The 25,311-nt window shown below is 46.9% G+C and overlaps 1 protein-coding gene across 1 annotated transcript in view; it reads left to right on the top strand.

Moving 5' to 3' along the window:
• The window catches only part of EXT1 (exostosin glycosyltransferase 1), a 156,317-nt gene that overhangs the window by 108,677 nt on the left and 22,329 nt on the right, over nt 1-25,311 (top strand). The window contains exons 2-3 of the mRNA XM_088533295.1: nt 21,777-21,870; nt 24,114-24,221. Coding sequence (XP_088389421.1) covers nt 21,777-21,870; nt 24,114-24,221 — 202 coding nt within the window. The remainder of the gene's footprint in view (nt 1-21,776; nt 21,871-24,113; nt 24,222-25,311) is intronic.

The following is a 25,311-nucleotide window of genomic DNA, read 5'->3' as shown; positions in this document are numbered from 1 at the left end:
GGATTTAAGTGGGCACATCCTGACCGGTCCTGTCAGCAGTACCTTGGTCAGGACGCTCGTGTGTGGAGCACCTTTCACAGTCAGGATAAATGTGTTGACTTTAAGCTCAAGACATGTCTTGTTCGCGGCACTTCTGAAAATAAGGGCCTGTCTCCACAGGATAAGGACCTTATCCTCCAGCTAAAGTTGCACTTGGGCTCCAGGGCCACGATGGAGAGCCCAATTCCTGTGGCATTTCCTTCTGAGCGACTTTGGGAAGAGCAAAAATGAGGTAAATGGGGCTGGTGAGTGTCTGCTGCCTGCACCATAAAGCAGAATTCCCTTCCCAGACGGTGGATGTTCAGCTTCATTAGCAACCCTGGGCCAAGGTTGTGCCCGGGCAAGGGCAGGGGTGTTTCTCAGGAGCAGGCCAAGGCCACCAGGGTAGGCCCCGTTCGGTGTCTCCGCGGGGCCTGTGCTCGCGCTGGCCAGTTTGGGGCGCTCGTTTGGTGTCTAAGAGGTGTTGCCAGGAGGAAAAAAACGAGTTGAAAAGCAGTTGGTTTTGTTCGTTCTGTGTGAAAACAGATTTTAAAGAAACTTCAGAGCAGAAGCTCACTGTCTGAAACATATGGACATTTTTCAAGCGGAGTAATTTATTAACCTCTATTCAAGTAAGCAGAAGTCTACTGAGATGCTGTTTTCGAGCTTGAAGGAAAACGAGAGAAACATATTTCAGAAGGAAAATGACCTCTTTGCAGCCTGTGCTTTCTGTTGCACATTTTTGCTTTTCTGAGCCCTTTGGCTCGGATACAGGGATTGCAGAAGTGACCAAAATGGAAGCGTTTCAGGCAGAGACCGAAAATCTGCCCTCCTGAAGCGCAGGGGATGTCCCCGTTTGAAACGGAGCACAGCCAATCACCCGAATCCATTCCCGGATTCGCTGGGAATGAGCCGATCACCCGGATCCGCTCATTGCTGCGGTTTGGCATGGCCCTACGGAGGGACTTAGTTTCCCCTGCGGTGCTTTGGATGAGCACTTGGCTTCATCTCTTTTACAACACAGAGTTGCACAGTGGGCTCGGGCAAAACGGGCGCAGGGCTGCTCTGCTCACCAGGAAATGCAGCAGAGACCTTGGTTAACGCGTGTTCCTTTGATAAGGCCGGCTCGCGAATGCCGATACAGCAGTGGTGGACGGGCTCAAACGTGGACGGTGCTCGAGGGCCTTCCCCTTGCAGCCGCAACCACCGGTGCAGCGCGGGGAGCTGAGCGGGGCCACAGAGCCGCTGCGGGCGGCGGGTTTGTGCTATGGAGTGAGCCGGATTTTCCAGCTGCTGGCCTGTTTGGGTATCTCCCAGGGCCCAAATAAAGAAAAAGGTTCCCTGTTCCTCGCAGTGAACTGTTTGAGTGTGAGGTAAATTGCTTCTTTGGTCCGTTTCTCAGAACTGCGTTCGCTCTCACCCTGCTTCTCTAATCTACTTGTGTAATAAAATAGCCAGATTCGGGGTTCAGGCGAATGCTGACAGGAGCGACGGGAGGGCAGGCGGCAAGGGCTCGAGGGCTGTGCCGTGAGTGTGCACGGTGGCAGCTTAGCCTTGTTTAGTCCTTGCTGGGAATCTGAAAGCATCTAATCCCTTTTTAGTGCTTTCCGTAGTGCCTGTCATGGCAGCATCTGAGAGCTCGAGCCTGAAAAACACTCAAAGCCAAATATGCCGCAGCATTTAGGCACTGCTCTCCTATTTATTTTATCAGGAATTAAGCAAATGTATAGCTTTTGACCTTACTCGCGCTCTCTCTAATCTTTAATATAGCTGGGAACACTTGCTTTGTAAGTATTCCAAGAAGTTCTCAGGATTAGGCCTTTAAATCCTATTGTGATAAGTAAATAAGTGAATATTAGACAATATTCTTGCTTTTCTTGGCTTGGAAGACACAGAGACCCCGTAAGTCCCTCATTTGACTGGATTTGCAAGGCATTTAAGAAGCTTCATTTCTAAATAGTTATCCCTAGAAATTGTCATCACTGAACTTGAGCATCCGCTGCAAAGTGAGGCAGTCTGCTTAAATCCTTACAGCTATTGCTCAGCGTGTTGCTAAGGAACAGAGGGGGCTAAAATGGCCTTTTGAATGGCAGATTTTTTTCTCTCCAGTATTCTAATTCTTTTTAATTGGTGCAGAGTGAAAAGTCAATAAATTGTTGTTAAACCAGCCTTTTCTGGGCATATATTTTTTTCTCTGACAGCATGAAATGTCACATGTGTCTCCAAAGAATTTTCTAGTTGCAAACCAAAGTGCAGGCATCTGGGCACTGAAGAGCAGTTCTTAAAGAAGGGGGATTTTCTCTCCTGTGGAACAGGAAACCCTGTTGGAAAAGTAATTCATGTTTTGGGAGATTCAAATTTAAATCCTCAGCTGGTTTTGGCTGATAAAAGAGTCACAGAAGTAGAAATTAACACCAACTTGTCCCCCACCTCCTGCATGCCCTCTCCAGCTCTCGGTTCTGACACCTTGAAAACTTAGCATTTCAGAGCATGAATCCCACATGACTGAACCAACCATTGCAGCTCACTGAAAAACTGTGAAAAGGCTGATGAGTAAAAACATTTTCTGTTTGCTGGCCAACCACACACACATATTTTTCTTACAGGCTTCTCACTCACTGTCCATTAACTACTTGGCATTTTCCAGGCATCCAGCCCGGTGAAGCCAGATGCGCAGGGCAAAGCAGGGAGCCTGTGTCTGCTCAAATCACCCTCCTCGAGGCATGTAACTCATGAGGTTTTGGTGGGAGGAAGTTGAGGCTGAGAGTTTCGCTCAGCCTGAAAGAGGAAGCGTGTCACAGCTGATTCAGAAGTTGCCTCTCGTATAGATAATTTCCTTCCAGAAGTGCGAGTGATGGCAGCGCAAAGCGGATTCTCAGGGGAAGTTACAAAATCTCGAAGAGTTTTGGGCTTCACGCTGAGAACAGGACCCAGGGTGCTCGGCTGCTCTCGTGGCACCTGGCCCTGCAGTGTGTACAAAAGCAATTAAAAGACAAAAACATCAAGTGTCTGTTAACGAGGCACTGATGGAGAAAATAAGGGAGATCCTTCCGAGTCCTGGAAAAGCTGTGGGATAGGCTGATTTTCCTCTCAGAGACACTTTTTGTAATTGATTATGCCCGAATATATGAACTTACTTGCAGCTAAGCTAAGGGGTAAGCGCAGGATGGCTCACGAGGGGCTCCCTCCATGGCTGCAGGGAACGTCGTGAGCGTCTCCCTTGCTGAGGGCAGGTGGGTTTCAACCCTGCGCTTCTGTTTCCGCAGACCTACCGTGTTCCTCGCTGCCTCTCTTCTGTCATCGTTCCTCTCGTGCTAAGTGTCATGACTGTAAAAACTACCCACCAAGAAATTTGAACATGGAGAGTTTTTCTGATTTCTTTTAAATAAAGTATCTAAAAATAGACCTTGTGGGAATAGTCTTCCATTTCAAGAACAAAATTCTGAAAAAAAAATGTTTTAATGCAAATTTGGGACCTAATTATTTTTTCTCACTCGTAGCTGTAGTTTTGCGTAGTGTGAACAGCAAGTCCGTAAAACTTAGACTTCATCCACTCAGAGCCTGGTATTTTTCTTCCCCAAGTTTTCCCTGCGAGAGCAGGAATCAGACTAACCAAGGTAGTGAATACCATGTTAGAAATCCTAGAGTTGATGTCAGTAATTCTGTGCTTTTCAATTACGTGACCAGGAAAAAGTCATCCATTTTTGCTCGGTTACCCCAGGTTAGTACAAAGAGTTAAAATATCTATCAATTGGGACAGACGTAAAGGGTCCTTAAAAAAACGCAAGGGAGCTGATGTAGTTAAAATATAGTGGTCATCAGATCAGCATTGGAGAGTATCCAGTAAGTGAACATGAAGTTTTAGAGTTGACTAACATTCACTGGAACTTAATGATTGTGTTGTCAAAGCCTCTTATGCACTTGTTAGAAGTGGCTGTGACCAACCTGAAGTGGCTTTGACCAACTCTGACACGTGGACATGGCGCAGTGAGCGTCTCCTTCAGGACTGTTTGCTTAGGCCACTGTGCGTGTCTGTCTACTTCCACAGTGAAAGGTGTAAAACATCTGCTGTAGTGGGCAGGGATGTAGAGCTCAACCAGGAACGGGCCCAAGATACTGGTCAGTTTGTGTGTTGGTGCATCTGTATACAGTTATTCATGTATATTCATTCGTCTCTTTGGGTGTGCGGGCTGTTGCAACCACATTTGTACTGAGCCTGGGTTGGCGACAGTGCCGCAGTCCTGTGCCTGTCACAACAGGGGTAGTTTGTCCAGTGCCACCTTGAACGTTCTTGCACTCCTAGCACGGCCATGCCCTTATCAAGGCAAGAGGGGGGCTGCTTGCGCCTTCCCCCATGCCTGGCCTGCAAATGCTTTATCACTGCTATTCGTTTTTGATCTACTGATACGTGTAAGTACATTAAACATTGTGTGGGCACAAGAAGAAACTGTGCAGGCTTCCCGGTGACTGTCTAAGCAGCCAGGAGGACATCACGGCAAGGGCTCTCCCAGAGAAACAGCCCCCCGACCAGTCTGTTGAGAGAAACTAGAGAGACTTCAGTGTCAAGGGACTTCAGTGCAAACCCTTTTCTTTCCTCCCAGATAGGGAATCCCACATGGTGTGTGCCTTCCCTTCCTCTAGACAAGAGGTGCTTTTCTGTTGCTCCATGGAAAGTGCCCAAGAGCTGCGGCACTTGCAGACGGGTCCTCAGCACCAGAGGTGCCTGCAGAGTTGGTAACGCCCTCCTGCTTTTCGTATGAGTGAGTAAAGACCTGTGTTTTTTTCAGCATGCACGCTGTATGTCTGAGCTCAGTAAATAAACCTTGGGCAACCCCAGACAATTCAATTAGAGGCTGTCACTTGGCTTTAAATCATGGACGCATGATTGCAGGCAATGCCCTTTGGTGCTGTGACAATTTCAGACTTTTCCCCACCTTATTTTCCTTCCCAGCAGCTAAAAGGAAAATATCGAGCGAGTCTTAACTAAGCTAAAGCTTGTCAGGAAGATCTGAGAGAATATAATGCTGTTTCAGAGGAGAGCCCAAAACAGTATGCATGTGAAATGCCTTGTGAGTCACAGACCTTCTTGAGCAAAGTGTCATTTCTCTTACATGAAAAATGGAGAAGAAATTGTAGTTTCCTTCTGGGATCCTCGCTATCAGGTCAGTAATTTACTGTGGCTGACATTAAAGAAGGTGATGCTGAGTATATTTTTAATAGTTTAAGTGTCACTAAAAGAGGAACCAGTTTTGAACAGAGGCCTTTTTTATGTTTCAGATTTTTTGCAGAGTGTCATCTTCATTTATAGCTGCTGGTGGATGCGTCAGGAGTTTATTAGTACCTTACCGGGAGAACTGCTGTCCAGTTGATACTTTTACAGTGTTACATTATAGGCAAGTATGTAGATATGTACATTTACTCATGAAATTGCAAGAGCTTCATTTTCAGCCCTAAGCGGCTTTAGGTGGCTCTGGCAGTGTGCAGTGCAGCCAGCAAACAAGGGCACTGCTTAAATCTTTGCTTTGGATATGAGTAAAAATAAATAAATGTAAAAGCTTTCTGGAGTGAATGATCAGCCATGTCCACTCCGGAGCCACGTGGTTCTCCTGGCATCCTGAGCCCTGAGAACCAGCTCCAACAGTGTTGGATGTGGCTCTGACCCTGTAACTGAGCATTTGCTGTCCGCAGATTTCATATACAGCTGAAAAGAAGAAAAGATTTAGAAATGAGTTAAAATCAGTTTCAGGTCCTGTAACTGCTCGTCGTTCCACTGCCGACTTTTTTCAGTTCCTTTTTTTCCTTTGTTTCCACATTCCTTCCTGCTGTGTGAAAGACTCCTAGAAATATGGGAGAGATTCCCTGTAAGCTCCCTGACAGAGGGAGACCTAGGAAAATAAGATACAGTAATATCAACTACTGGGCACTAGGAGTGGGGTTGTTTCCATCCCACATTGTATTTTGGGCAGTCTGATCCAGCCTTGTGCTGTGGTTGGTGCTAGTGTTTGAGGAGCGTGTAAAAATCTGTACGAGATGACCATGAAATAACTTTCCCAAGGGCCAGGCTGAGGGATACCATGAAAACGCGTCACTTCAGCATCCCTGGATCATGTTATGCTCAGTCTGTGATGCTCTCTTTGCTCGTTCACGCAAGTTCCTGGCCTTAATTGCGCTCAGTGGCAATTAGTCCCACAACTTAATTACAAACAGCGTGTTTTTTCAAAAAAAGCCTCTTTTACACTTTAAATGCATCTCTTTGTATTGACTGCTCCTGTAAATGGGAGTATGAACCTTCCTTCTTTACACTGCTCGTCTCCTCCTCGCCCGCCCCGCTGCTCTGGTGCCTTCCCTGCCCGTGCGCCAGGAGGTCTCTGCGGAGCCGCCGTCTGCGCTCGCTTCCCCCATCGGCACCGCTGCTCTCGAATGCGGCGCTGGGTTTGGGTAGGGCCGTTCTCTCTGCGCGGTTGTGCACTAACGTGCACGGCCCGGCTGAGCTCCAGCGCCTGGAGACGTGCTGGTCGTGGAGCACTCCGAGCAAAACACTCTCTATGCAACGTGGGGCAGCGTGGGAGAGTGCTCCAGCCTCTCCATGTGTTTGCCTTCAGTGTTGCCACTAAAATGAAGCAGTGGAAGTGTCTGAAGTGTCCCTGCTATCCCCAGGGTCCCACAGCCACTGTCCCCAGGGTCCCGCACTGGATGTCCCCAGGGCCAGTGCTGTGAATGAGGAATTCCTGCCATGCCAGCACCTGTTCCCATGAGCACAGCGGGATTTACGGAGCATATTGTTAACATGTGGTCCTGGTGCCATCAAAACAAGCCTGGATGTGTCCTGACAGCCCAGGGTTTTCAGCGTTGGGCTCTGATTTGAGAGGTCGGCCCCCGTTTGTAGCTCAGCTATCGGTATCTGCTGTGAAATGGAGGAGAAGTCCCTCATCTCTCCGCCTTTCAGAGGTTTATTTAGCACATGTTTTAGGACAGAAACAGTCCCTTCCCTAGGTGTGCATATGCCTGAAGGGTAGCTGCTTGGTCTTAATTGACCGCCGCGCTACCGGCGTATAGTAAACTAGAATGAAAATACTAGATTACTTGTCAGTTAGAGAAAATAACTGGTATTAATCTCTTCAAGAGATAGTTCTCAGCCTGATGTATTCAGACAAAGCATTTTTTACCGTATAAAAAACCACTTGGGTAGTTACTAGCTACAGAAGGAAGAGGTTCGGGGTTTTTTTTTTGTTTTTGTTTTTGCTAAAGATGGAGCATATCTCTTGTGTTTTTGTAAAGGTCGAGTGTAGCTGTGGCTGATGCCATGGGATAAACACTGCGGTCTCTCCGGTAGCTGGCAGAATCGGAGCCAGCTGTTGTGTTTTGTACCCGTGCAGCTATCGAGTCGGGGGGAAAATAATAACATTTCAGTGCAGCAATTAAGACCAACACATCAGCTCTTTTTTTCCTTTGGACTCATTTTGCACAAGTGCTGTCAATTATAACTTGAGATTTCCCCATCAACACGGGTACCTGCTGTGGGAGGCATGGGGAGAGCTGGGCTTGCAAACTGAAATGCTTCCCCCTCCCTGCAGAACCAACTGTGCCATCGCTGGGACCGGGGGAAGAGTTTTGATGGTGCCAATTGTGGTTTATTTGCAGATTTAAATTTCTCCGCAAGTTGAGTAGACGTGGAGACCTCTTGGAATATTCATATTTCTGCACTAGGTGTAGTAGTTCGGTATTGCGAATGTATTAACCACAGGTTTACCCCAAACATGCAAAAACAAATTAGAAATAGGGAAATACAAACACATTTTCTCATTAGGGAATATAAGTATGTGCTGACTGTAGTACAAATAAAAATTTTATTCCATTTGTGTAACCTTTGGTATTTTAATGAAGTCCTGTTCCTGTGTACAGCGTATGGTTCGCTGTCAGATAATTTAACACTAAGAAAATCTGCCTTGAATAAATTAGAATATATTTGCAAATTAATTGGTTAATTAGATTTTAGACATCTCTTGAGGACAGGAGAGGAACAGATGTGTGCAAAAGCCACACAGATAGTTTGGGGATGAGTGTTTCTTGTAGGGTTTTATCACTCAGTTTTGTGAGAAACAGACTTCTGCAGGTGCCAAAGACTAAAAAACCCTGTTTTCAAGGCAGAGGAGCCTCAGACTCTTAATTTCTATGGTGCTGCTGATTTTTTTTTCTAGGACACAGAGAGCTGTTTGAACCCACTGACCAAAGGACTCAACAGGCAAGGTAGCTCTTGAGTCTCTCCTTTCTTCACAGCTCGAAGTGTCGGTGAAGCCGTATGGAAATACTGCAAGCCAAACACTTGCAGATCAGCAGAGAGCTGCCAGCTGGCTTGCTGAAGCCTTGCAACCGAGAAGTATATCTCAGATGGATCCCAGGATTTAGAAGAATGGTCGTCGAAGAAGGAAAACTGACGGGGCAGGTTTTTCTCTCGGCTACATCGGTGTCAATCCAGAGCAACTCCACTGAGATTCACACCAGAGTAACTGAGAGCAGAATCTGGCCATCATCATCCGCCTGATCTCAAAAACAGGGCTCGGCTGGGAGCATAACTCTCTTGCCTTCCTCTGACAAGCCTTTCACCCCTCAGTTTCAGAAAGGCTGAGTTATTTTTGCTTGGTTCAGGGACATGGAGCAGTCATGGAGAAGCAACCCGCTATTGACTACTGAAAGCAATTAGAGATTCTGCTGCCAAAACTAGGACTTGTGTGTTCATTATTAACCTAGAGCCCTTCAAAAAACAACCTCTGATTAAATGCTGTTTGGAAATGGAGGGAATTTGAAAAGTGAATTGCTCCAAAAGCTGTGTCAGGAAGGATTTTCAGCTTAAAAGCAGTGCAACAGCTCGTTGCAATCCTGGCTGATCTTAAGAGCAGCAGAGGTGGGTAGGTGACATTACTTGCATCTATTTTTCACCCCCACTAAAATAATCTGTCAGGCTAAGCCAAAATTAGAAGCCTGATTGATCAGGCCCTCCCGGCCGGCTGCTGATGATCGCGCTGCTTTGCTTGTGCAGCGTTATCTCCGGGAGTCCATTTTGGGTATGTTTAGAGCAGCTTGGCAATATCCCGTCATTAAAAACAATATTTGCCGTGCGCGGCAGGACAAACAGGAGCCCATTTGCGTCATCGATCATTTCGCAAACAGTCCTCGGGCTAAGCTCAAAACTCGCCCCGTGCTGGTTGTTCAGGGTCGGGACGCGGACGTCAGAGGCAGGAGCGTTTTTCCCGCTCGCGTAACCCCTCCTCGGCACCAACAGCCGCCACTGCTGGGAAGGGCCTTCAATAACGTTCTCTGCGCGACCTTCGCGCTGTTCTATAAACAGTGCAGATGGAGCAAGCGGCAACCTTGCTGCTCTCCATGTGTGAAAACTAGAGCCTGACTCTTCCAACCTGGATGAATTTGTGTGCTGGGAGGCAAGAGCTGGAGATGTCACGTGTCCTTGGAGCCAGGGGCATCGAGGTGCTTTTGGGGACGGAAGATGCCCACCTGGGAGCAGGGTGACGCGGAGGTGCTGAGCGCTTGGAGCCCCGATCCCTACGCTAGCCGCTGGAATAGGAAGGGCAGATCCGGCGTGGCAGATCTCTGCGTGCAGGCGGGTGTCCCTGGTGGCCGTGTCCCCAGGGGATGTCTCTCGGCCTCTCAACCCCAGTGACCGAATATCCTGGCTTTCCCTTTTCAGCCAGTGCTGCGGCCGCGCGCGCTCCTGTTCCCACGCAGCATCTGGCCCTTTCCGCTCCCAGCCGGTTCCGTCCCAAGCCCGACGCTCTTTTCCTTTTCTGAACCGCGGGGATTATGGAGTTCTCCACTGCCTGCAGATTAAATTGGATGCGGCAGGTAGCAGCTTTCAGACGGATCTGGTCTGCGTTAAGCGGGAAGCGGCACCTGGGGCGCTGGGGACCGCAGCGTCCTCCTGCCCAGCCGTTCACCGTGCTCCTTGCACCTTCATCGGGCAGATGAGCTACATTCTTGCAGACACATCAACTCCAGGCCAAGGGGCTGCCCGTTTTCAGCTGTGGTAAATGCAGGCAGCTCCGGAGGATGTACATGGACATTTCCCTGTCTTCTTCGTGCAAGCACACAGGCTCAAGAAGCCGTTTTATGACTAGTTGTGCACTGGCGTCTTTGGGCACAACAAACCCCCTGGTTTGCCAGGAGTTTGGGGAGAGACCCCGGAATGCCAGGCCGTGGTGAAGCTCCCAGAGGAAGGGTTAACACCAGCGCTGTCCGCGCTAGCTTTCCTGCGGGCTTTGGTCAGCTCCCTCATTGGAGACCTGTTTGCCAAGAGCTTGACAATTGTGGCAGCCCTGGGACAGGCAGTGATGCCACAGGTGGCTCTAAAGGCTTCATTTTTCCCCACTTCCCAGCAAAGCTGGGCCTGAAGGCTCTCTCCTGAGCTGGGGGAATGTGCTGACGCAGCGAGCCCGGCATCCTCGAGCCCGGCATCCTCCTGCCCGACCTGCGCGGATCAGGTCGCTGCCGCGACGCGCCCAGCACACGCCGCGAAGGGAGAGGAGCGGGAGGCGCCGGGCCGGGGCCCTGCGCTAGGCCGCGCCACGGCCACGCTCGCTGCCGCTCCGTGTGAGACACCTGGGCAGCCACAGGCGCCGCCGGGGCCGAGGTGTGCGTGAGACGCGAAGGGGGTGTATTTCCAGCAGGGCTGTATTGACTCCCCACGGCGAGCAAACCCCGACTGAGGGGGGCGTAAAGCAACATAACTGTGTCTGTGCCGTGCGGCTGAAGGGCTCGGAGCTCCCTCCCCACCGCAAGGGAGAGCAGGTGACATTAAAGCGGGCAAGGATCTTCTTTTGAATTTCTTTCTCTTTTCCCGCAAGTCTCCCAAACCAGAATTTTATGAGATGAGAAAATGGTTTTAGCAGAACTGCTCACTGCAAAAGATAATAAATGCCAATGTTCCCCAGTAAATTATAAAGGGCTCAGTACATTTTAGTGGAAAAACTGGCTGGACTACTAGACAGACATCATAAACTTTTGAAAGAGGTAGGGGAAAGAAAGCAAAGTAGTCTGCATAGGAAAACCTCATCGTCCTAATGACTTTCCAAGTCCCTCGGTTTCCAATTTTATCTCTTCTTGCCCAGTGCCTGCAGATGAACTCAGGAGGATTTCATAAATCTATTTAAAAGTAACCATTTTAAAATTGTCACTCTAGCACAATCATAAACAAATGAGTTTATTTTTTTCCCCCATTTTCCCCCTCTTTCCCTGTGAGTTTATGGATGCCGCTGTTAGTTTTACCCTAATGATAATCATGGAGTGCACCTTTCCATCTGATATTTTGACCCTGATGATCATCCCTGTGAAAGAGTCCCATAAAGAGTTTTATAGGGATGAAACCAGTTGATATCTAGAGAAATGTAATGAGGTTTTGTATATAAAAACAGCTGTTTTATAAGCTGTCCCATTAATGAAATAATTCATTCTTGATTTCATTCAGGTCTGTGAGTTTAAAGTAACAAAAATCGTAAAGGTTCTTTGTTATTGAATTTAGCTGTTCTTGTTTAGTCTTACGGAGGGGCTGTTATTACTGTTACTGTAGTAGATCTATCAGAGTAGCACAGGGAGGTGCTTATCAGAAGACACTGTCCCTGGGCGTTTCAGTAATAATCTAATATGATGAAGTTTGCCTGTTAAAATATGGGAGGAAGTGGTTTTGTGCTCTTGGCAGTCAGAAAACAGACGGGTACGAGCAGCTTTTATAGAAAATGGCAGGCCAGATGGGCCGTCAGATTACTGTGTCTGATCTCCTACATATTGCAGCCCATTCTGTGTCAGCCGTTTACCCTGTAGTGAGTCCGGTAAATTGGGTTGAATTATAGCAGTTCCTCCAGAAAAGCATTCGCCTTTGATTTGAAGAGATCCCTTAATGGAGAAGCCACCATCTCGTCGCAGTTGGTTTCAATGGTTAAAATGCCCTCAATGCTGAGAACTTTGCGCAGATTTCTGTTGATATTTGTTTGGCTTTAACTTCCATCTTTTGATTCTCATTTCGCCCTTCCTTGGTAGATTAAAGATCTCTCAGTTCCCTTTCTTTTACTCCCCATGGAGATACTTATGTGCTGTAATCAAGTCTCTGCTTACTCTTTTCTCTGATAAGCGAAACAGGCTGAGGTCTTTAAGCCTCTCCCAGTAGGGCATTTACTCCAGTTCCTTAAATAACTTTTCTGTCTCTTTTCTTTGTGTTCGGTTATTCGATGTCCTTCTGAAATTGTAGTGTGTTAGCACTAAATGTATCCCAGTGTCTCTGTCACTGAGTGTGGATAGAGAGGCAAAATTTCTTCTCTGTTTGTACTCCATGATCAGTATGTCTCGGGATTCATTCACTCTTTTGTAACAGCCTTGAGTTCCTTGTCCACCGCAGAACTGCTGCTTAAAATCCTCAGAACTGCTGCTTGCTAAGGGAAAAGTCCCGTCTCAGATGCCAAGCATTACAGTGGAATTTGGTTTCTGGAGTTTTATAGTCTCTTAAACTGTCCGTAAAAGGCGGCTGCACTGCATGAGGACGTTCCAGAAACCTGCTCCAAGGCTGCTCCTTTTTAGCCTCCGATGCCGGCAGAAAGTGCTGACACATCCAAGTGGGATTCGAGGTGCTGCTGAAGGAAGGTGCCTGTTCTGAGATCTGCTTAACCTCCTTGTTTCTTCTTGCTTAACCTCTTTGTCTCTTACTGAGGTTGTGGCTACCAGACCTGCAAGTCTAAGATTTCCCTGGTGAAGTAACAGGTGAGGTTCTTCATGTGTCAGGAGGGGCTCAGGCAGGAGGAGGATGTGCAAGTCTCACAGCTTTCCAGATGAAATTACTTTTTGGACAGTGCAGAGCACGTGTGTCTGGGTACATGGATGCAGACGTGCACCTGAGTTTTACATACGGGTCTTGCACATTCAGACTGGAACCTAACATGCCCCTCTGTCACCATGAGGAGTGTGGGTAAGACTCTCTGCAGCTCTATTAACTTGAATATAGTTGTCCCGATTGGATGTAATGTTAAGTGAAAACCACTGGAGTTGCATAAACAACCCTATAAAAGGTGTTATGAGTAACGATAAGCAACCTAATAAAAGCCAGATGCAAATTTTAAACTTACTTTAAATCGCATGGGGCTCGCATTGTTTTTTACTGTGTGTCAGGAGAGAAAAGGGAGCCCTGTACTAAAGAAGACTCAATGACATAGAGATGCCACGGACCTGCTCTCTTGCTCTAACTGCCTTTTTGCTGAGAAGAGCAAATAACAGAAAACTTAACTTTTGCTTTACTGTAGTCAGCAGAAGTAAGTCAGTGCAGGAAAGGAACAGATCTACTGAGTGGCAGGGTGCATTTTACCTGGGCACTCTTTGGAGCACAGTCATAGTTTTGAAATTGCACCTGGCACGGTCTGATTTTCCTTTGTGCTACCAACCCAAGAACAGAAGTGGAAGGTATTAGTAAAAAACAAACATTGCTCCACTTAGGTATTTCCTCTTGCTATCTCCTGCTTTTATACATATATACATCTACATATATATAACAGTCACTGTTGACTACAATGAGAAATAAATTCCCTGAGTTTCCTGCCCTTCCAGTTAGCACTTCTTCACTCACTACTGCAGCAGTAAGTCCTCATTAAGTTCAGAAGTGCCTGCTGTCACAGTCTCTAATTTAATATCTTAATCTGAATTGCTGACCAGATTTGCAAATCTTGTCTTTTGAAACCTTATGATGGCCTCTACCCCTTGGCAGCTGGCTTCAAAACCACAGTCCCTATTTGCAATGATTTTTGCTCCCCCCTGCAAATATCCACATCACTCCCGCAGTTCCCAGTATAGGATTTCTAGCATTTCCTAACCGGAGCTGAGCTGGGATGTGATGGCTCTTTGCTTAGGACTGAAAGCAGAATAAGGAGAGTGTGGATGAAGTGAATAAATAGGAAAAGAGCTGCATGAGCTTGGCCTGCCTCTTCAAACACCACCGCTCTTCCCTAAACGCTCTGGGGTGGAATCCAAAGGCTGGCAGTCACCAGGTGTATAAATAAATGCATTGATTTGGGGCTCTGACTGAAGTCAATAGCAGCTACAGAAAGAAAACTGCCAGCTGAGATTTTTTCAAGCGCGGGAGGAGGTGGTTTCAGTGCAAAGAGGATTCGGGCGCTGCTGAGGGTTGCTGAAATTCCCTTCGAGCGGTCAGGGAAGCTCCCCCTTGCAACAGCCAGGCTGGGGTTTCACCCTCGAATTCAGAGCTGAGCTGTTGAAACAGGGAGAGTTTGTGGCTTTATTCCCCATCCCCAATTTGTGTCCTGGCCTACTTTTGAGGTTGCTTAACCTTGTTTTTAAAACAGAGATAGAAATGCTCAAGATCCTGGTATAATGGGTATATGAGAACTAAAACAACTAAAATACTGAGGTATCTGGATCTGTTGTGTTCTTACAGCTGACTCCTTCTGGGTTCGGATAAATCGCCTGGCCCTTTCATTCAGAGCTGTTCCATGGATTTGCTGAATGTTTTTTTTCTCCAAGAGTGATCACATTTTGGGTCAGCAAGGCTAGACAGTGCATGGCTTTGCCAGCAGTCCTTGCATAAAAGCCCTCTTTTTTTGTTGTTTGAAACAAATCTAGTCATTCATAGAAATGAACTCTGGCATAATTGGGCCCAGTATTGCACATTATCTTTGCTTTCCATTTTTAGATGTTGCATCTAGAGAACTGTAACTTTTAAAGAGGCCGACAAGTCGCTTAGGAGCTTGATAGCCGTAATGGGAAAAACTGATAAGCTTCATAAGGACTATTTTAAACCATTCGGTAAAGAGCTCACCAGACACTCAAAGCATGAATAGAAATGCCCCCTTGTAATTCACCCCTTGTAATTCAACCTCCAGTGTTTTGTGGTTTCTCTAGTATCCTGCAAAAATCCAAATCTTATAGGCAGCTTAGGAGAGCTTAGGACCAGTGCTCCCTATGGCAGAGTGCAGTAAACTCTGGTGGACCATGACTTAGATGGCCACAAAATGCTGATTTTAACCCTCTTCTAATGTACAGGGCTTTTCATGTTATCTGGCATTTCTCCTTCTACTTCAGTTTAAACATTCAGTAACCCCAGATATTGCAGCATGAAACTCTAGAAAACTGATCCTCTTTAGCATTTTTTTACCTTCAGTTTTCAATAAAGAGCTATTTAAAATAATTAAGAAAGATTTGGAAGGTTTTTTTTTTGACAGGCAGCAGGGAGTCATTGGATTCAGAGCTTGCAGGTGTTGACAGGTGAGAGATCTCACAATAAGTCTTTTATTTCTCTGTACTCTGAGGCTTTCAGGTATGTCCTGTAATCTCAAAATTAGAGTAGGTGGCAGATGAGCTGAAATTTGTTTCTTTGTTCCGAGAATGCGGTATGGATTTTTTCTTTGTTTGGGTCTTTAATCCAAACCGATGCTTTAATAACTAAAATTCCAGTTGTAGGGTTCTTTTTCTTTCTAAATAAGAGAAGAAATCAATAAGAACCCCGACTTGGCAGAGGAAAGTCCAAGGACATTCACAGCTGAACGGTTGGACTGTTTGGTGTTAGATTAGTTGGGGGGCTAAAATATACCCCATTTTGAGAATCGTCTGTTAAAATGCCAGAGCGCACTGCAGAGGGCTAGGTACCACTTTTAACTTAATTCTGTATTTTTTTATGCAAAGTACCGGCTCTCGGCTCAGGAGCTGGAGCCGAGCCCGGGGCTGGGAGCTGTGCAGCCCTTCTGCAGTTTTGCCGCGCCGCGGGGCTCCGAGGCACCTTCCCCATCAGCGAGGTGGAAACGCCGCTTTGTTCGCGCACCGACAGGCCTTATGTTAAAATATTCAAAAGACTTTTGTGATCTCCAGGAAAAGGCAAGGCAGAGGCACCGTAACGATGCAAAGCATGAGGCATAACTTATTGTTAAAGGAGTTCTGCTGGAGAGAAGCTGCCTACCTGGCCATGCCTTGAACTCCCAGGTAATCTTAACATGTTGGTCTTATCTTTAAGTTGGTTGGTTCAAGCCGCTTGCGAGGTGATTAGTGCCAGGCACGCACGCTGCTGGCAAAGAGGATTCAGAGGAGGTCACTTCAAAGCGGGGTAGCAAGGGGGTTAGTTCTGTTTAGCACCTTGCGCTCGTGTTCTGCGTGTGTGCGGTCTTGTGCATGCATCGTGCAGGCGAGTGTGAGCGTCCGCGAGGCTTCCCCACCAGGAGCATGCACAGGCCATGGTGCTGCACCGGCGTCCGTGGAGGGGCTCAGCAGCTCTCCTGCTTCCTCACGGACTTCCCCTCGGGTCGATTTGCAGGGCCTGCTGCCCGCGTATTTAGACAAAATGTCATGTGCTGAAAAAGCCTTAAAACATATTTTGTCTGTTAGCACATACCTTGACTTAATGGCTTATGTACCCAAACATTTCTCTGTGTGATTTGTGAGTGGACAGAGTACCACCATGATGCCACTGAGGACTTTGGAGGTGATTTAGGTTTCCATGGCTGGCAAAAGCCTTTCACCAGTATGGTTTATATTTTTATCAGCCTATTAAAGTGAAAGGTGTATCTTCTTTTTCTTTTTCATTTCTTTCCTGACTACCGTTCTGAGCTGAAAGAAGAACTCTTTACACAGAAAGGAGAAGATGTTTGCACCTTGACATTAGTTGCCGAATGTTTCCACCGTTTCATTTCCAGTCCTAGAGGAGTTTTGCAGCATTTCCATGAGTTAGCACCGTTCTGAGTCTTAGCTCGTCCTCCTAACCGTACTCGTCCGGTAGCTCTGTACCAAGAACCCTGTTTCTTCTTGAACACCCTGCTGTACTTGCACCTCGGCAGCTTCTGGACGTGGAGCAGGGGCTTTGCCGGTAATGAACTGGGCTGAACGAGGTGCTCCATCGGCTGCCTTTCAGCACTTGGCAAGAAAATCCTTTTTATGTTAGTTTCAAGGTCGTCAGATATCATTATAGCCAAGTATTAAAAATTTCAAAGAAAGGAGGCAGTGTGTTTGATTTATAGAATAATTATCTAGCTTAGCTCTAGCTTGGCTTTGGCAGTGGTTTTGCAAGCACTCGAAAATTAAATCCATTTTTTATGGCACTACAAGGTATTATCTCACAGCAAATGATAATTAAACACCTGTGAAATCAATTAGCCCTTTAAGCACGGGAAAAAAAAAAAAAAACAAAAAAAAAAGTTTTCCAATTATGTTTTTGCACCTCCAAACTTTCTGATTCCTTCCATGGGGCAGTGGAGTCCGGCGAGCGGGAGTCCGCGGAGCTCTCCGCCCGAGGCACCGCCGAGCACTCAGGTTTTCCACAGGGGCCATTGCTCACTTGGTGCTTTCAGCGCCAACTTTTACTTGACAGTGAATTTAAAAGCCAAGATACCTTAATGGAAACCAAGCAGTGAGACACTCCATGTGACCAAACGAGTTTCTTCTCAGCCTCTCCAGCCAATAGTTCAGAGCCGTCTGCATTAGGAATTTATACATGGAAAGCTGGCTGATTGGTTATTAGCTGAAACTTAACATACTGGAAAACTAGGAAACACTCTGCCTTTTAGCCTTGCTAATATAGTGTGTGTTTAATGTCTCAGCTGTAGCACTTGAACTGATGGAGGCACTTTGGGAAGATGCAGTGCGAGGTCATGGGCTTGCACATTCAGAGGGGCAGCCCTGGACATATTTGGTCTCATACCACAGCAATTTTTGGCTTGGGAACCAAAAAACAGCTCTCGTCCCATCTGACATCCACGGCGGTATGTGCTGATGCTCCCTGCCAAAGATGAGCTCCAGCGTCTTCCAAAAGATGGATTATGTGTGGCGCTCCTAAAATACACCCTGCTGGGCTAAGCCCTTCTTATGTGTTCTGCTCCTGTGTTTCCATCTGAATTTTGGTGGAGATGAAGCTGGCTGCTTCTCAGTGTGCAGTTCATGGAGTGTGACGGGAGGCAGGTCAGGGCACTGCCCTGGCTGTTCCCAGGGTCTGCCTCGCTACCTGAGCAGCAACCAGGCATCCCTGTCTCCAGGCCTCCATCTGGGAACTGGAGATGGTGGTGGGTGCTCGAGAGTTACCTGAGCAGATATGTACATTGCTTTATGATTTCTACAGGACAGGTGGCATATACCTGGATGAAGTACCATTGTGAATAGCTAGACATGTGTGCTGGTCTAAAACAGCGTGGCCTCTGTCTGAGACCTCTTTTCAATCAGTAAGGTGAGGATGGTGATGGGGGGAAAAAAAAATTTATACAAAAAAATCAGTAGTGAAAATGTTTCCCAGGGTAGTTGATAATCTCTTAAGTGTAGTGACATGGGGAAGTGCTTAAGCTGCAAGCAGGAATGTTTGGCATGGCTGATTAGCCACTGCAGAGCCTCCGCAGCCGGCCCGGGCTCCCGAGGATAACAGAGGACCAGGAATTCCAAGCAGCTGCCTAATCCCAGGGCTGATTGACAAGGTCGGCACATCAAAAAAAGAAAAAAAGCAAGAAAAAAAAAGAAAAGAAGGGGACAGACAGAAGCAATGTGCTGGATCAAGGAGTTAAAATTGTAAGAGCATTTTGCTGAGCAGCATTTCTTCTCTGGTAATTGCCCACACAGCATTTTAGTGTTTACACCTGCATGATAGATGGGGATGTACAATGTTTTCTCAGCTATGGGTGGTAGCAGGGAGGGGATATTTCAATTAAAGTGTGAATAAATTAGAATTGATTACAAAGGGAGCTATTTGTTTATGCTACCTGAAAAGGTATTAGCTGCAAACATGGTGCATTTAATCATTATGGAAGGAGGCCTGAAAGTTAATAAAACCTCCCCGCTCCGTGCGGAGGGACGGGAGCTTTGAGTTCCCTCTGTGCTCTTGTTTCCAGCAGCCTCTGTGGCTCCTAGTGTGTGGGAGAAACCGCAGCGGTGTAAGCAGGTCTTCCCACGATGCTGAGTGCTGCTGAAACAGGTACATCTGCCCATTTCTAGGGCTGGAAAAGAAGAAGGAAGAGGTAGAAGAACCTCTGTTAAGCGCTTGACTATTTTCCTCTGTTGCGTTAGGCACCTTGGCCGGCTGGGAGAGGGGTTATAACACTCCACTGCCTCCCAGAGGTCTCCTCCGGACTAGGCAGGGATCAAACCCGAGCTCCGTGCAGTACCTGGGTTTGCAAAGGGATTTTGCCATAGGACACTTCGGTGGCTGGTGTCCCGTCCGAATGGTGCGTGGCAACACGAAGAAAGCATGAAGGGTCTCTGCAAAAGACTACTGTAAATACTATTCTGTTCATATAAAACATTTCCACCATAAAAGCTGCCTTACATTTCAAAGACTCCCTTACAACAGACAGAGATATTTCCATCTTCGTGTCCATCTCCAGGGGTTGTGTGAAATGCATTTCCAAACTCGTATTTAAGCGTGTGGGGCTAGATTCTATCTTTGGGTTAAATCAGTGTTACCCACATGGCTTTCCCTACTACCCAGGAACTAGCAGAAGTAAAATTAGCACATTGTGCTTAAGGATTTCAAAGGAAAAAAGATGAGTAATCGCAGAGTGTTACCTGCAGGGGATTAAATTCAAAATGACTCCTTCAGCACCGCTCTCGGAGCTTGTGCTGAGCCACCTTAAAACAATTAAGTTGATGCTGCAGTGAGGTTTGCTCGTGGAAAGCATCCCGGGTGCGACTCATTAAGCGTGGCTTGGAGCTCGTCATGGATGTGGCTCTGCGCGGGTTCTGCGCCTCTTGCAGCTGGGGGGTCCTCCTGCCCTGAGCGGGAATGTTGTGCCCTGCCTCAAGGCTACGATGCGGCTCACTGTGTGCGTGTGATGTAGATAAATTGCTTGATGACCATGGACCCTGCTATTCCTGAGCTAAGCAATAAATCACAGGTTAAGCTTTAAAAAGCACAAACAGGAGCAAGGTACCAACTGGTTTTAAGCTGGGAAATGGTCAACAAAATCCTCTTTTCATCCCTCCCCTCCTTTGAAAAACTACCCTAATGCCAGCAAATCAGATATGAAGGGAAAGGTGCTCAGTGTAAGAAGCCGGTGGCATATGTGGGCCTGGCTTCTGCCGGCCTCATGCTCTGCCTCTTTGTGTGCCGGTCGCGCCGCGGACGCTCTGTGGTAGTGTGGCCTTCCAGGCTGTTAACAGGATTTTACATTTTCAGCAAGCTAATGACGGGAGCCTTCTGGGTGGTGCATACGAGCCCTACGGGGTATTCTATTCCTGGTATTTATTAAAATTTGCTGTCATAGTATGCAAGGAAAGCGGTGAGGCTTGGACCTCTCTGTGTGTGAAGAAAGGAAGGCTTTAAAACTGCAGCCTCCTTTTCCCCTGTGCTCCCGCTTCCGAACGCTCTCCGTCCGCTGGCTGTGTCACCGCTGGCTGCTGAGCCGCCGCTGCGCTGCCAGTCAATACTGCACGCTGAGAAAAAGAAACTGCTGCTGCACGTATGGAATATATATATTTTATTTAACCAGAGTCGAGAGCTGATTTTTAAAGGAGCCTACTTTGAAGTCTGTTTTGTAGTTTTAATTAATGCAACGAGGGTTTTTATTTTACTCTCAGTGGAGATAATCTTAATCCATTCACAGTGACCTTTTCTTGTGCAAATCAGCTATACACGCTTGTTTAAGCAAATGGGCCTTTGCAAGATGTCTTTGCCTAAAGACGGCGCTTATAATTGAAAATTGGCTTACTCCCATCTGTCTGGCCTCTGTGAGATTATAAATGTGGTTCTGGACTTTGTCACATACAAAATGTAATCATGTACATGTATATACATGTATGCACATACACGAGAAATTCCCTGTGCCTGCCAGCTATGATTGAATTAGATTATTAGTGCTAGAAAATTTCCGTGCCACAAGTTACTGTCAAAATAGCGTCTGTCTCCAGAGTCCAGGCAAGTTCAGCAAAGAGGGATATTTAACGTCGATGCTTTTGTCCGGAACAGCGCTGGCCCAGGAGGTCGGTGCCATTTCCAGGGCCATGCGTTTGCCAGAAGTACAATAGCTGCTAATAAGCTAATAACTGGCTGGAAACTGTTAGCGTTTGATACGTGTTTTTGGTAAATGGTTCTGAAGTGATTGATGGCATCAGCAAAACCCCAGGGGTGTCTAGCGCAGAGGTTTCATTCAGAAGAGCAGGGGTCGTTGCCACTGCCTGGTTAATTGCCAAAATTGGCCTGGCAAAGCAGTTTATCCCTCTTGCTCTCGCCGCACATCCCAAGCACCAAGCGCGGTGCCGTAAGCGGCCGCCCCCTTCGGTAATGCCTGGTGGATAAGCAGGGCTTTGTATGGCAAGGTCTGAGTATGTGTTTGCTTTTTACAAACCTCTCGGCAGGAATGAGCACAGCTGTGCATGACTTTGCCTAAATCTGAATAGCAGTCGGCTTCAAAGAATTGCCATGACAGCACTTAGGATATAGAAAGATTTAATGTAAGTTTATTGTCGCGCACTCGTGCTCACCTACTTACACAGAGAAGAGAGATTATCGTTCAGGCAAAATCACTATTTTCCTTCTGTTTTTGTGGCTGCTTTCTGCAACTTTTTTTTCCCATATTGTTTGCTCCTTGGGATGAACAAAAAGGAGTGTGAGAAATGGCAGACACACATGTGTGTGTACACACACACGCACACAGCTAGTTAACCTGATGGCGAGTGGCCTTCCTCAGAGATGATGTTATCCAGATGTGTCTCAGCAGCTGTTTGCGTTTTCATGCGCGGTTACCCCAGGACTCCCCGCTAATTGAATTTTCCCTCTTCTCCCCTGTCCTTGTTAGGTATGATTACCGTGAAATGCTGCACAATGCCACTTTCTGTCTGGTTCCCCGTGGCCGCAGGCTGGGCTCGTTCAGGTTTCTGGAAGCCTTGCAGGTAAGAGGCGGGTTTGCGGCTCCGCTGGCTGGCGCGGGGGCCGGGGAGGAGGGAAACCTGCTTCATTTCCCTAGCCGACCGTAATCCACTTTGCAAAAGCCTCTATTCAGACGTGTGGAGCAATTGGCAGCTTCTTCCCAGGAGGGGCTGAGCTCCTCGGAGCGCTGAGTTGTGTTACCTCCAGGAAAAGGGTTTCCCCAGTTGCAGTGGGGCTTTGAGGTTGGGCTGGTTTAGAGCAGTGTTTTGTAAAGCTGTGAGGCTTCCCATGGGAGGCACTGACCTCCCTGAGTAAACCCTGGGGCACCAAAAATAGCTTTTTGTTTTCACATAGCCAAACTGGACCTGCCTATGTCCTGTCTGTCTTGTGATGCTGCATGCTGACCATGCAGAGAGTGGCCTGGTGCCCCTAAAGCCCCACCTTGGAGGCATGGCATGAAGCAGAAGGTTGATGTAGGGTGGTCTTGCATGGCTTATGGTGTTCTGGACTGTGTCCAGGACAGCACACAAGATCTGCTTCCCAATATAAAACTATTATTTCAGTTGATGGCCCTCCCTTTTTTGCTTTTGGCCAGCACCAGAGGTTTAGAGCGAAGCAGCTCCTGAGTCCCTGTGGCAGTGAAGCTTGGCAGCGTGGAGGTCAGGTTTCTGCTACCAGCCCGCCACTGACTGCCACCAGCAGAGCAGTTCCCTAGAACATCTCAAATCCCACTAGGTGCTTGTGTTTGGCCACTGAGTCCCACCCCTACTATCACATCAGACATCCAAGTTCTGGACTGTCTCGCTCAGGAGATTAATGGTCTCTGTAGTGTAGTGTCTTCTCCAGCCTCTTTGGAGGAAGTAGCAGGGTGATTTGAGATCCTCTAAAAAGCACTCGCTGAGTGCTCTTCCTTGACTGGGCCCAAGGTCAGCACAGGTCACACAGCTTCCATTAGGTAGGTGGCCTCAGGAGAGGAAAGCAGTGGTGGGTGCATCCTTCTGCAGAACTTGGAGGGCTTCCTAATGGTGATGCTAAAATGCAGGGGTGGTGGGTGTCCTTACCACACTAGCAGCAGTTTGCACCGGTTAGGATGAATTCCAAATTTCTCTCTCCCTGGGCATGCTGAGAGACATAATTCACGCTAGCAGAATGCTTTAAACATGGAACGACATTGCTAAATGTTTTCTCTTTGGCTTTTTTTCATGCAGTAATGTAATTTCTTTACAGAAGATCACAGTTCTTTACACATTAGAGGCATTGCTTATATACAGAGACCTGACTAGTCTCGGATCCTGTGCGTAATACACGTTACAAAGGCCTGTGCAGCGGCCTGAAAGTTCCTCTCTCTTGCATCCTTTGGACCCCAGTGTGGATCAGACGCAGAGCACTTACTTAGGCTTGATTTGGCCCAAAATAAATTGAACCAGAGCACAGGCTTGATACCAATCCTCCAGTAATGGAGAGGAGTCTGTCTTCAACGGGCTTTCAGTCTGGATCCTGTGTTCAGATCCAGCTGACCAGATATGGGAGCAATCATTTACAGAAATACCAAACTATTTACTGAATATTCACTACATTGCCCTCTGTGCAGAGGAACTTGCACAGCTCATAAAAGATGAGATAAAATAGATGAATTGTATGGTTGAGAAATGCATGTTAACAGTACATGCTTTTTCTTTGTTTGTTTGTTTGCTTAACAGAAAGCAATTATTTATTGTAGACACATTTCCAGTGACGACAGGCAAGTTTTGCAATTGCTTCCAATTGGAGAAGTGCTGTCAAATGGGTTAGGAACTTCTCCCTTACAGAAGAAAAAAAAATGCTCTAGAATTAAGTATGACATACATTTTCTATAGCGTTGTCTTGCAGCATATTATAAAAATTCAGGGAATTATCTCCCTGCTGAATGGTTCACAAAGCAGCAAGAAAGGCCATCATTTTTTATTATATAAATTCTCCAATGTTATATTTATAGAACTTCACCGGTTCTATCCTAGTCCATCAGCATAAGCACAGGCTTTCAGTTGCCACTGCCTGCAAAACCTGCCTTGGCAGTGAGTAAGAGTAGAAAGGAAAGCCGTAAAAATCTGGGCTGCTGTGCTGTCGACTCGAGCTCCTGGTGTTCTTTGCCATATTGTCTTTCTTTGTGATTGCTTTTCATGAGAGCTGGGTCAAAAGTGCTGCAGAAAATTACAGTAATTGCCTTGGTGTGGACCTCAGAGTGTGCAGTAGGGCTGGATCCCCTGTAACGTGGCTCTGTGTGCAGGCTGCCTGCGTCCCCGTGATGCTCAGCAACGGGTGGGAGCTGCCCTTCTCGGAGGTGATTGATTGGAACCAAGCTGCCGTCATCGGGGATGAGAGATTGTTATTACAGGTAAGGAAAAGGCTGTGGCCTTCAGCCGATCTGCTGGTTATTGCTGCTGCCCATCTAAATGGACGGGGAAGATGAATCCGAAAGGTCAGGGCTGTAAAAAAAAAACTGTCATGAAAGGACTGTCTGTGGCCCACTGGCTATGAGCTCATTTAACGTGACATCATCCACTGTTTGACCTGAAGGTCTAGGCCACATTCCTAAATGGGGGATACTTTGTTTATTTATTTATTTATTTTAAGAGCACAGAATTTCCTTTAGTGTCTGGAGCAGCACCTCTCTGAGACAAGGTGGTCTGGAAGCAGATGCTATCATAAAACACAAAACACTTGAAGCCCCTCTCTATTCTCATGCTTCAGAAGTACCTTGTTCTTGGGGGACATTGCCAGTGCTGCCTGGCTGCCTGGCAGGTCCCACAAGGATTCCTCAGGAAAGCAGGTATTTCCTCAAGAGGGAGGGTTAATACGCTACACTTTTATGAGTAGTAGTGCCAATCTCTTTAATGATATCTGAATCACATAACATTTCTTTCTGGAGCAATGCTCGTATCAATTGTTAATTTCATTGAGATCATGGAACAAAAGTGAGCTGAGAAATTGGAAATGCTGTGATTCCTGCAGCATCTATTTTTGTTGCTAAATTCTGTGGGCTTTTTATCTTTTTCCTAACAGTTTTTATAGTCTAACTACATCTTTTTAAAGTATGTGGAGAAATTGAATCAGGAAACATTATTGAAAAATTGCTTTCCCCAGAGTAGCATTTATTGGAAGGCCATCACACAGTGTTAGGCTGAGGTCCAAGAGATCTGTGTGATCCCGAATATATAAATTTCCACCTTGGTTGCACGGATGTTCTTCCTGTCCTCTCGAAGGCATGTTGATATTAGTAGGTAAAAGGCAGGATATTTCAAACTTTTTTTGTTACAAAAAGTAGATTTTGCAGACTGAGCTAAGTTAGGGTAGGAGTTGTGAACACAGTAGCTGCTGCACATGGATTGCCTCCCCCTTCCCGAGAAGAGAGTTTGGGTTTTTGTGGAGTTCAGCTCATTCCCAAAGTGACAAGCTATTGTCAGCTATGGAGAGAAGCCCTCGAG

Source organism: Tinamus guttatus, unplaced genomic scaffold (assembly GCF_059628265.1).
Source record: "Tinamus guttatus ecotype Peru unplaced genomic scaffold, ASM5962826v1 Tinamus_guttatus_pri_ptg000492l, whole genome shotgun sequence".
Lineage (NCBI taxonomy): Eukaryota > Metazoa > Chordata > Aves > Tinamiformes > Tinamidae > Tinamus > Tinamus guttatus.
Note: the sequence above shows the minus strand (reverse complement) of the source record. Positions and strands in the feature narration are given on the sequence as shown.